Source organism: Erpetoichthys calabaricus, chromosome 7 (genome assembly GCF_900747795.2).
Source record: "Erpetoichthys calabaricus chromosome 7, fErpCal1.3, whole genome shotgun sequence".
NCBI classification, from domain to species: domain Eukaryota; kingdom Metazoa; phylum Chordata; class Cladistia; order Polypteriformes; family Polypteridae; genus Erpetoichthys; species Erpetoichthys calabaricus.
Genome location: NC_041400.2, coordinates 47165742 through 47178060, shown reverse-complemented (window position 1 = coordinate 47178060; position 12319 = coordinate 47165742). Strand labels below are relative to the sequence as shown.

Below are 12319 nucleotides of genomic sequence, written 5' to 3'. Positions count from 1 at the left end.
TACTTTGGACTTTTTCACAGTAAATAAGACCTCAATATAAAGTAAGTTGGAACTGAACTTATAATAGTGTCTGTTTATTAATGTGCCACTTACAAGTTAGTCACAAGCTAGAATCTGAAGTGGCACTGCTGCACATAATATACAGTACAATCAAAACATGTCACATTCATTTTAATATTCAGTTCTCTCTGTTTAAATACCCAAATGTGTCAAAGTCATTATAGAAGAAAGGTAACTGGCTTATTTGCCTGCATTGTCTAAGTCAGTGCTCCGCAACCGGTGTGCCACGGCACACTGGTGTGCCTTGAGCCGATACAGGTGTGACGCGGTCAAATAAGACAATTTTCTAACTAAATAATATTTCAACGGTCCTCCTTAGAAACACAATAACGAGAATACGTGCAATGAAATATTCGCGTAAATGGCCTTTTAAAGGTTTAATAATTTTATGTGTCATTTCTCTGAAATAATAAATCCCATCGCCTGTCGCCTACGACGTAGGCCCTACGTAGTCGCCAGACAACTCCGTAGTATGCTTTGATAGCCAGAGCGCTCCGTGCCCTCACCTAGATTCAATTCAAGCCGACGTATTAGTCGTGCTACGTCGCATTCACTCGTCATGCGACAGTAGTTATCATTCATTACTATTAGTTGTGTTGCTGAATTGTGTATGGTTAACGTTCTTCGTGTGATTCATATTTAGTTTTATACCCCTTTAAATATGGATAAATATTTACGTGGAAAAGATTCGTCTTCACGTACAGATGATGAAGAACCCAGCACAAGTGTTGCAAAAAAAACAAAGAAGATTGTGAAAAGGAAGTACAACGAAGACTACATTCGATATGGATTCTCGTGGTGTGGTGACGAAACGGCTCCAAAGCCACAATGCATCATTTGCGGCGATCAGCTATCAAACGGGGCAATGGCACACAGTAAACTAAATCGCCATCTAAATTCAAACCATCCCAATTACACCAAAAAAAGACAAACAACTCTTGTGTTAATTAAAAATGATAAGCGGTCATGCTTAAAAGATCTTGACCAAGAACTTCGGGTTGCGCTGACAAATATTGAGCCGAATATAAAACTTTTGTGTTCATTGAAACAAGCGCAGGTATCACATTAATCAGTCATTATGTTATAATAATTATTAAGATTGCATAAAAGTAAATATAGTATAGTTTTTATGTATGTATACTTATAATAAATGTATACTTATAATAAAAAATGAAAATTTATTGTAAAATTTGTGTATTAAATTAATATCTATATATCAGTGGGGTAGCTGGAGATCATGTTGCCCGGGGCGGTGAAAAATTTGACGCCCCAAAGCTGAAAGAAATTTTTTTTTGCGCCTCCTCAAGGAACAAAAAAAAGGAAACTGCAGTAGTTTGGACGCCCCTAAATAGCTGGCGCTCGGAGCGGACCGCCCAAGCTCCCCCCCCCCCCCCCAACCCCAGCTACGCAACAGCTAAATATTATAGGTTTTGACGTGCCGCGGAAATTCTAGGAAGAACTTTGGTGTGTCGTAGGTGAGAAAAGGTTGCGGAGCACTGGTCTAAGTGACCTGAGCAACAATAGCATTTTTGTTGTAAACAGGCATTGTTTTTCAGTGTCATCTTTTTAATAAAGTGCTTGAAGAAAAAATAACAGCATGAATTTGTGTTTTATTCCCTCAGAGTGGTGGAAAGTAAGAATGCAGATTTCCCAGTTGGCTCCTATGTAATCTCAAATTGTGGCTGGAGAACTCATTCAATCTCAGATGGGAAGAACCTGGATATGCTTTTGTCTGACTGGCCAAAAAATATCCCCAAGTCACTTGCGCTTGGAATGATTGGAATGCCGGGGTAAAACTAAAATTTCCATTTAATATCATCTATAATAATTTTAATTTTCTCAAATTTAATTACACTCTTGTTATCCACCAAATAATACACGTTATCATTTAGTGCATGTCAAGGCCATTAACTTTTGTTTTTTATTGTAATTGCCAAATAAATGATTTGTTGTTTTTGGTATGCTTGAGAATTATACTGTATAAAGAAGGACTGATTCCATTTCTTAGCATGAAGTACTATAGTACTAAAAAATAAGTGGCCCTGTTTTTTAGTACTGCACTATATATACAACATTAATGCTTTTCTTACATATTGTTTAAGATTGACAGTGACACAGTTATTGTCCGTGTGCAGTTTACATGGTTTCCAAGTGTCTGCATGGGTTTTCCTCCCACATCCCCAGTACATGCAAGTTCCTTGGCAACTTTAAAACTGGCTTTGTGTCAGAGTGTGTTTGTCTGTGAGTGGGGCTTGTGATGTGCTTGTGCCCTGGTCAGAACTGCTTTCTGCATTGCATTCAGTGTTATTGCAGTAAGTTTTGCCCCCTCTATAATCCTAAATTGGATTACACAGGTTTAAGGATGCACCTATGATACAGGATTCCTATTTTGCCTATTGTGTTGAACTCTGTAAGTCTTTTCCACTTTAAACCAATTATTGTTAATTTTAGCAACTGTCATGTACAGTATATTATAGGCTTTTTGTTTGAAAAGACTATTGGAAACCTACAACTGCTCAGTTAAGTCTTACTTTTGAAATACTAAAACTAACTAAGTCAGAATCAGAAAGTCCTCACATGGACTTTTCACACTTCTGCCATCCAAAAGAAGATACTGCAGCATCAGAGCTATATCTGCCAGGCTGCAGGATAGTTTTTACCCCAAAGCTGTCGGACTCCTTAACACCATGCTGCCCCCTGGGATCTTCCACACTGCCTCAACCACCTCTAAAAACAGAACTTTTATACATGCAAGCCACTTTCCTGCAAAGACGAGTGTGCATGTAGAAAAGAACTGAAAATCTCTACTGACCTTTAAGTATTTTGCACACTGAACTTTAAAATTCTTTGATATCCTTCTGCTGTGAAACATTCTGACCTGTCATTGTTTACACATGTCTTAAACAACTATTATCATACACTGATATTTTCTGTATTATCTACATCTATTATTTATTTATTATACAGTGATCCCTCGGTATATCGCGCTTCGCCTTTCGCGGCTTCACTCTATCGCGGATTTTATATGTAAGCATATTTAAATATATATCGCAGATTTTTTGCTGGTTTGCGGATTTCTGCGGACAATGGGTCTTTTAATTTCTGGTACATGCTTCCTCAGTTGGTTTGCCCAGTTGATTTCATACAAGGGACGCTATTGGCAGATGGCTGAGAAGCTACCCAACTTACTTTTCTCTCTCTCTCTCTTGCGCTGACTTTCTCTGATCCTGACGTAGGGGGATTGAGCAGGGGGGCTGTTCGCACACCTAGACGATACGGACGCTCGTTTAAAAATGCTGAAAGATTATCTTCACGTTGCTACCTTCTGTGCAGCTGCTTCGTGAAGCGACATGCTGCATGGTGCTTCGCATACTTAAAAGCACGAAGGGCACGTATTGATTTTTTTATCTGTCTCTCTCTCTCTCTCTGCTCCTGACGGAGGGGGTGTGAGCTGCCACCTTCAACAGCTTTGTGCTGCGGTGCTTCGCATATTTAAAAGCCAAACAGCCCTATTGATTTGTTTGCTTTTCTCAATCTCTCTCTGACATTATCTGCTCCTGATGCGCACTGCTTTGAAGAGGAAGATATGTTTGCATTCTTTTAATTGTGAGACTGAACTGTCATCTCTGTCTTGTCATGGAGCACAGTTTAAACTTTTGAAAAAGAGACAAATGTTTGTTTGCAGTGTTTGAATAACGTTCCTCTCTCTCTACAACCTCCTGTGTTTCTGTGCAAATCTGTGACCCAAGCATGACAATATAAAAATAACCATATAAACATATGGTTTCTACTTCGCGGATTTTCTTATTTTGCGGGTGGCTCTGGAACGCAACCCCCGCGATGGAGGAGGGATTACTGTATTACATATTTATTGACTATATTTATGTATCTAGATTGCATAATACCATACATTGCATCAATGTTCATATTGCTTACTACACGTCAATATTGCTGCTACTTCTTTGTCTTGTCTTTGCACAATGTCTTTTCTTGTTTGTGTTTTAATTTTAAATTTTAATTTTAATTCTATTTTTAATTTAATTTTAATTTTTTATTTGCACTTCATGTTATTACACTGCTGCGGTGGGTTGGCACCCTGCCCAGGATTGATTCCTGCCTTGTGCCCTGTGTTGGCTGGGATTGGCTCCAGCAGACCCCCGTGATCCTGTGTTCGGATTCAGCGGGTTGGAAATGGATGGATGGATGGTTATTACACTGTGGACCCTGAGCTTCACAATTTCGTCTATCTGTATACTTGTATATGGTTGAGATGACAATAATGTTCGCTTTGACTTTGACTTTATATTTGTAATGTTTAAAGAAAAACAGCACTTTCTTTTCTTTCAATAGACTAACTGCATATTTTGGATTGATGGAAGTATGTCACCTGAAGAAAGGAGATATAGTACTAGTCAATGCTGCCGCTGGAGCTGTTGGTTCAGCTGTTGGTCAGATTGCGAAAATTAAAGTATGTTTATTTCATTTTTGCTTTCACTCTATCCCTATGATTTTATTTTTTATATTCAATTAAGTAAGTATAGCACATTGGCACAATGGTTTGGGTTGAGTCTACCCCCGCCTGAATATAATTTGCACTTTCAGTTTCATGTCTTAGCTTTTTTTTCTCCTTTTGGGTACTCTGGTTTTCCTTCGAAAGATGTTGAAAGTAAGTTAATTGGCAGGATTATTTTTGCCCCAGTAGGAGTCGGAGTGGGAGAGTATATATAAAGGCCCTGCAGTGGACAGGCAGCTCATCATGATTTAGTCCCTGATCCTACTGAGATAAGGTTTTCAGCCTCTTTGACCTTGAATTGGACACCGTGGGTAAAGACAATGGAGCCATGGGTTTTAGTCCAATGTTTAAAGACTTGGGCTTGAATCTACAAAATTACTGGTTCAGTTTTTGCCTCCTGATAAGCCATTTAATGTTCTGGATCTTCTTATTATAAATTCAATTCTGTATGTTGTATTGTAGTGTATACCCATGATTTTTAATAACGGGAGTGTTCACTGGTTGTTTTGTTTCTTTAATATGCTCAGGGGCCAGCTATATAATAAGGGTAAGTAGGCTTAAAATAGATAGATGAAGCAAAAAATGAAGTATTTTATTTACATATATACTGAATTCCAGCTTTATTATACTGTATTATACTATAAATGTGCGTTGGTCTCTCTTGTACCCTCAGAAAAGCCAGAATTCACCTGAGTGCAACAAGATTTTGAAGGGATGCTGCTCCATGTGGGTTCATGCATATAATAATTGCCATTGTTGGATCTCTACTATATGTATCTTTATCCATCTTATTATTCAAAAGATCAACTACATGAAGATCAGATAATATTTCATTAAGATGACTTTTTTTCACTACCAGCCTGCACAGTTGACACTTTGCAAAATGGATCTGTGGACTCACAGAATTTCACAATATCCTCATCCACCCACTGACATGACTTAACAAGAACCAGGATTAACCAGACCATTTTCTAATTCTCCCGTGACTCTTCAACAAGCCTTTAATGTTTTACTCCCAAAAGCAAGGAAGCACATCTCAATCTTTGATTGTCTAGCCCTAACAAGAAGATACAATGTATCCTCATGTGCTTCGTTTTGGCATTTTGCAGTGCTCAACTATTAGTTAATTGAGTGTATCCTTATTATGACTATGAAGAGGTTGTTTCAAGCTTCCAGTAGCACCTTTATTCAATAGTTGTTTCTGACAAGTGTGTTGAAACTTTTTTTTAGTTGGTGGTACATTCTCAGTACAGTACATCTGGGAAATGTCTTGCATTAAGTGCCCAGTTGTACTGCTGTTCTTCATACACTCATGGTGGCATAATGTGTCCAATATCATGTGAAATTCAGAGCCATTTATACCTCGACTTTGGCCCATTCTTCCCTTGAATTCCATTCTGCAAGCTTGAATAGGATTAAGTGCACGCATGATTCTGTCACTGACTGAGTAGTCACTTACTTGAAAGGGACACATTTACCAAATAAAATGTCTCCTTAGTGTTGTGGAACGTGCCCCGGACACAGACAGGCAGACATGTTGTTTTTGCACCACCACACGTTTATTTACACAACTACTATTTACACTGTCCTTAAGTGCACCACAAACCCCAATCTCCCCCAAAGTCCAGGCCAACCACTCTGGCTCTTCGGGCCGCCTCCTTCTCTCTTTCTCCGACCTTGTCCTGCTTCCACCCAACTCCAGCCCCGAATGAAGGGAGGCGGCCCCTTTTATCTCTACCTTGATGTGCTCCAGGTGTGCACCGGCAATCCCGCGGACACGCCCCAGTGTGGCAGAAGTGCCTGCTGTCCTCCCGGAAGCACTCCGGGTGTTCCCTCTCTTCTTCCCCCCAGCACTTCCTGGTGTGGTGGAAGTACTGAGGTCCAGGGACCTTCAGGCAGGGGGACGCCCCCTGGCGGTGACCACGGGTCCCAACAGGGTTGGGCTTCCAAGCCCTGTACCCGTAGCCCCCAATACAACCAGGGTGAACACCCCCTCATGTTCTGGAGGAGGTATGAACCCTCCTCCTGTCTCCCCGGGCATCCCGGCCGGGTAGGAATCCCAGCCGGGTGCCACAGTGTATTTGAAATACTTATTTAGTAAAATTTACTTTTAGTCTGAATATTAGCCTTGTTATACAAATAACTAGAGGGTTTTTCCTTTTTTGCCTCAACAGTGACTTGCAGATTGTTGTTTGGTTTGCTCTTGGTGTTCCAGCTTTCATTTATTGATATGGCTTTTCAAGGGTCAGATTAGGAGATATATAGAGCTCTTGAGAAATCAGTAAATAAAAGGTAATTTTATGAGGAAATACTTTATGCAAACTTGAACTTTTTCTACCAACAGATGTTAGAGTAGAAGGGTGTTGACACTTTGCCTAGTACAGATACATATTTTGACCTTTTCACTGATAATCTAGGTTAAACTTTTAGTTGTTAACTGTAATTTTACATTTTTGCATTCATTATTTGGCTTGTTTAAAGAAAGCATTATCTGCATTATACTGCAGGAGCTTGTATATGTTTTCTATTAAATAGCATATGGAAGGCTATTTAAGTATTTTCCTTTGAAACATGATTTTTTTGACTTATAGGTTATAGATTATCAATTATGGAGAATCCACTGCATCCACTAAACAGTGTCATCTCCAGACAGAGGAGCAGCTTCAGCGACAGACTGCTGTCGCTGTCCTGCTCCACTGACAGACTGAGGAGATCCTTCCTCCCCCAAACTATTTAATGCACATCTAACCAAACTACTTAATATTGTTTTTTTTTGTATCAGTATGCTGCTGCTGGAGTATGTGAATTTCCCCTTGGGATTAATAAATTATCTATCTATCTATCTATCTATCTATCTATCTATCTATCTATCTATCTATCTATCTATCTATCTATCTATCTATCTATCTATCTATCTATCGTTCCCAGAAAGAGTTATTGTCAACTTGTTTATTTTCATTCAGTTATTTCCTTTGTAATCATGTAGCACTATTTATGACTTTTCATATTCAGTTAAATAAAGGGGCACTCCCCATAGCTGTACAACAAATGCTATAAATCTGAAAATAATCACAGTGTAACATGTTTTCCCTGTTAATAACTGAAAAGGGTTCAACTAGTTCCATGTGAACACTGAGAACATTCAAAAGATAAAGCAGGTATCATGTTTCCTCTCTTGCCAAAATCTAGATCTGCCTGCCAATTAAATTTATTTATAGCTAGTGCTAAATTGTGAGAGTTCTTACTCTTCATTATGATAAATTGTTACGGTTATGTATCATTTTGATGTAACACTCATCGTTTTTGATGTCCATGTCTATAAAAATAATAGTATGTGTAGTTGTCTTTAATATATACAATCTTTCACATGACCCACTTGAATTCAGGATAACAAATCAATGTACTTTCACTGGTTTATGTGTGTTGGGCTGTATTCATTAACTTTTCTTTGGTAAGAAGCAGAAATTCTTGACACTTGAGTTTAATTAAAATAATATTAATTCATGTACTGCTTCTGTTATATCATATAACGATATAATCTTTTACTAAACATAGTGGTGACACACATTTCTTTTTACCTTTGCACATTTGAAGATGAGGCACTGTTAAACAGTGGTTAGTGATGCTGTTTCACGCATCCAGTATCCTTGATTTGAATCCCACATCTTATCATTGTTTGAGTGGGTTTTCCTCTAGGTACTTCAGCATTCCTCCAGCATCTCTTAAGATGTAAAGTAAGTATTGGGTTAACCCAGGGATAATGGAAGTATAGCTGTGTGCACCAGTGGTTCCTGTGATGGTCTGGTTCCTACCTTGTGTCTCATGCTGCTGAGAGAAGCAATTACTCCTGCAACCCAGAACAGAGACCACCATTTCTCCCTTACTATTAATTAACAATGTATCAAGTTTTTGACACTTCATTTCCAATAAAACATTTCTTCTGTGCCAAAGGTTTTAAAGACATAAAGACCATTATATTTTCATAGCAGTCTATCACATTTCAGTTATCTTTTTTTGAGCAAATTGGACAATTCAGCGATATTGTACATGCAGAACATGGTTTCATTAAAATGTTTAATTCAAATTGTCCAGGGAGTGCCTGCAGTGTTTAGTTACAGTGCATTATACATGTATATCACCTAAAGCCTAAATGTCATTATAAATGGCTTCTTGGTTTCGAAATTTGTAGTTTTTTAATTGAAATTATTTGGATTAATTCTTAATTTAGTAAATGCAAATTGTGATTCTTGAGCCGTAGATTATGTTATAATGGGCAAGATAAATTGACAAAACACAAATTTATTATGTGACATTTTTTTGTTTCATTTTATGTTAGATTGCAGTTATTGGCAAGCATTCTAGAAAGATTTGCAGAACATAAACATAAAGTTCTGAAAGTGTCTCATCTATCTTTTATTCCTTAGAAATTTTACAGATACAGTTTTGAGAAGTAGTACTACACTGTAAAAGATTAGTTTTGTGTAGCTGCTTGTCCTTGTCAGAATTTCCAGGAATCAGTTGTGCCTCATTAGATATTTTTGCTAAATATCAAATGATTTATTTTTAGTTCATATACTGCATGCCAAAAAAAGAACACAAACAATCTACGAATAAACTTTTACTACAAAATTGTTTGAGGTTAAAACCTGAACCATCTGAAGACTTCTGATCTAATCAGTTGAAAATGATTTCTTTTATTACTTCTTTTTTCTACAGATACATGAACAAGTTGTGGTTTTATATGTTTTTAAATATGAATTGATTAAAAAACAAAAAATAAAATTTTACCTCCTGTTTAGTTCTTAATTTTTAACAATATGTTAATTTATAAAGATGCACTTGTGATAAACACATCATTTGATGAAGTATTTTTATGGAAGAATAAATATGACTGTGTCGCTAATATTGTACAAAAATGTGTTTGATAATAATAATAATAATAATTCATTACATTACGTTTTATATGATGAATGTACATTTTTCAGGGTTGCAAAGTGGTTGGATGTGCTGGTTCTGATGAAAAGGTTGCTTACTTAAAGAAAATAGGCTTTGACGAGGCTTTTAATTATAAGACTATCACTTCATTGGAAGAAACATTGAAGAATGCTTCCCCAGAAGGATATGACTGTTTTTTTGATAATGTAAGTATTTTAATTTTTTGGTTATTTTACTTTATAAAATGTTTGAAAAGATGTCACAGTTATATCTGGACAGCATTAGCTAAAAGTAACAAATTAACAAATAAGCAAATTTTAATTAAAAAAATGACTATTAAATTGCTATCACTAAGCTAATTACAATATGTTAACAAAAATTATTCTTTGTAGATAACAGTGATTTGCTGTCTCTACAATGTGTTTTTTTTCTTTACCAAAATTATTTCATAATATCTATTTAAATATGTGTTCCCTCTATAGCATCTAGTAATTCTGATAGTGCCAAAGGTTTATCCAATTCCTCTGCACTGAGTATCTATTTGTGGTATCTGTAATGCATCCAGAAATGCATTAAATTGTCTGTTGTCTTCTTTAAACTCAGTAGAATATAAGGATTTATAGTAGTCTCTAAATGTGTGCATTATATTTTTATGGTCAATGATTTTGTCTCCATTCGTGTTGGTGATTGCTGGGATTGCATTGCAAACTTCTTGCTTGTGGATTTGTTGAGTTAAGAGCTTATTAGCTTTCTGTCCATGTTCATAGTAATGATGTCTTGATTTAAAAATGAGTTGTTCAGTTTCTTTAGTTGTTAAGAGGTTGAGCTCTGAATGCAAAGCTTGTCTTTTCCTATGAAGAGCCTCACTAGGATGCCTGGCATGTTCTTGATCTATTCTAGTAATTTCATTGGTTAGCTCTGATACCTTCTTGGTTTCTAATTTATTTATGTGGGAAGGATGAAATAATCTGTCCACTTAAGAAAGCCTCCAGAGTATTCCTGCAGAGACCTCTGAGGATGTATTTGTCTCTAGAAATAAACTGATTTGTTTTGATATAAATTCTGTATAGTTCTCATCTGCTAATAGAAGTGGGTTAAGACACCATCTGTGAGATGAGTATGTGGGGCATAATGATTTTAGCTCCAAGATCAGAGGGACATGGTCAGAAATAACAATAGCGTCGTACTTGCAAGATTTAACTGTAGGCAAGAAATTATTATGTATAAAGAATTAATCAGTTCTTGGGTAGCAGTGATGCACTGGTGAGTAGAAGGAATATGTTCTTGAGTTTGGGTTTAGAAACCTCCAGGGGTCTGATAAGTTGTGGTCTGTTAAAAACTGTGTAATTGTCTTTGCAGTGTTAGATGTCATCACCCCTGTGACAGGAGACCGTTCTAAGAGTGGATTTAAAACACAATTAAAGTCCCCAGCCATTATAATTTTATTGTTGTTCACATTGGGAATGGATGCAAATACATTTTGCATGAATTCCCTATCATCGACATTGGGTGCATAAATATTTATCAAAATCACTTTACAGTTAAATAAATTGCCCATGACAATCACATATCTTCCTTCAGGATCAGATACTACATCTGATACCACAAATGAGACTGTTCTATGTATGAGAATTCCCACACCTCTAGTTTTCTTTGTAAAGCTGGAATGGAACATTTGGCCAGTCCAGTCTTTTTGCAGCCGGAACTGATCCTTGCTTAGTAAGTGGGGCTCCTGTAAACATACTATTTTAGCGTTTAGACCTGTTAGGTGAGAGAATACTTTCTTTGTCTTTAATTTGTGATTCCGGCCTTTTACATTCCAGCTCACAAAGTTAACTGTCCCATCATGTAGAAATTGACTCTGAATTTTTGATGTCATTTTGTAGTCTTAACTGGAAGTGAAACAGCTTTAACCTTAATTTCCAATTTTCCCACGAGTTATTGCCATGCAGCCTATTGTTACGTTGGTAATTATAATGATAACGATTAAAAGGATAGATTAGATATAGCTTGCTATCTTTCTCTCACTCCTTTATCCCCCCACCCCCCCATTTTGCCTCCCCACATGAGGCTGGACCCCACTTCACAAAGTCCCAGTCCTCTGACATACCTAGAGACAGAGCACGTCCAAAACAAAACAAGCCCCCCAGCAGTGACGTTTGAGGATTAAAAAGTGGAGATATCTATTGCCAATGGCACAGTGGTAGTGCTGCTGCTTTGCAGTAAGGAGACTGTGGAAGTTTGTGGGTTCGCTTCCCAGTTCCTCCCTGTGTGGATAGTGCTTTGAATACTGAGAAAAGCGCTATATAAATGTAATGAATTATTATTATAAAGTCTAAATACTATAAGCATAAAATATATTCTTCAACAGTCTTGAAATATTAAGATAGTAAACCCAGGGAATGGTGTTAAAAAGTGGCCCTGGATAAGCATAGTAAACCCTAATGCAATAATAACAATAACAATCAACCAAGGGTATAATGTTAAACAGTCTCCTTTAGAATAGTAAAAAAAAAAAAACTACTTTAATTTCTTCCACACATACGCGTATCATTGTAATTAAAACATAAACAGAAAGTGGCCGAGAAGTGAAAAGAATGTATAATTATGGTACCAGAATAATTGCAAGTGGATCAGACAGCAGGTAATATCTTCTTGCCATGCCATGACAGGATGCGACTCACAATCGTATTTCAAAAAAGTGTTAGGATCAGCTTTCTTAACTTCTTTTCTGCTTCCTCCGTAGTGGTGAAGATGTAATAATTTTCTTGAATATCCACTTTCAGTTTGGCAGGATACAAGAGGCAGTAT

The 12319-nt window shown here is 37.0% G+C and overlaps 1 protein-coding gene across 2 annotated transcripts in view; it reads left to right on the top strand.

The window, feature by feature from the left end:
- LOC114654315 (prostaglandin reductase 1-like) overlaps positions 1 to 12319 on the top strand; it is a 43426-nt gene that overhangs the window by 17820 nt on the left and 13287 nt on the right. For both annotated transcript variants that reach the window (XM_028804780.2, XM_028804781.2), the window contains exons 5-7: positions 1683 to 1850; positions 4411 to 4528; positions 9559 to 9714. In XM_028804780.2, coding sequence (XP_028660613.1) covers positions 1683 to 1850; positions 4411 to 4528; positions 9559 to 9714 — 442 coding nt within the window. The remainder of the gene's footprint in view (positions 1 to 1682; positions 1851 to 4410; positions 4529 to 9558; positions 9715 to 12319) is intronic.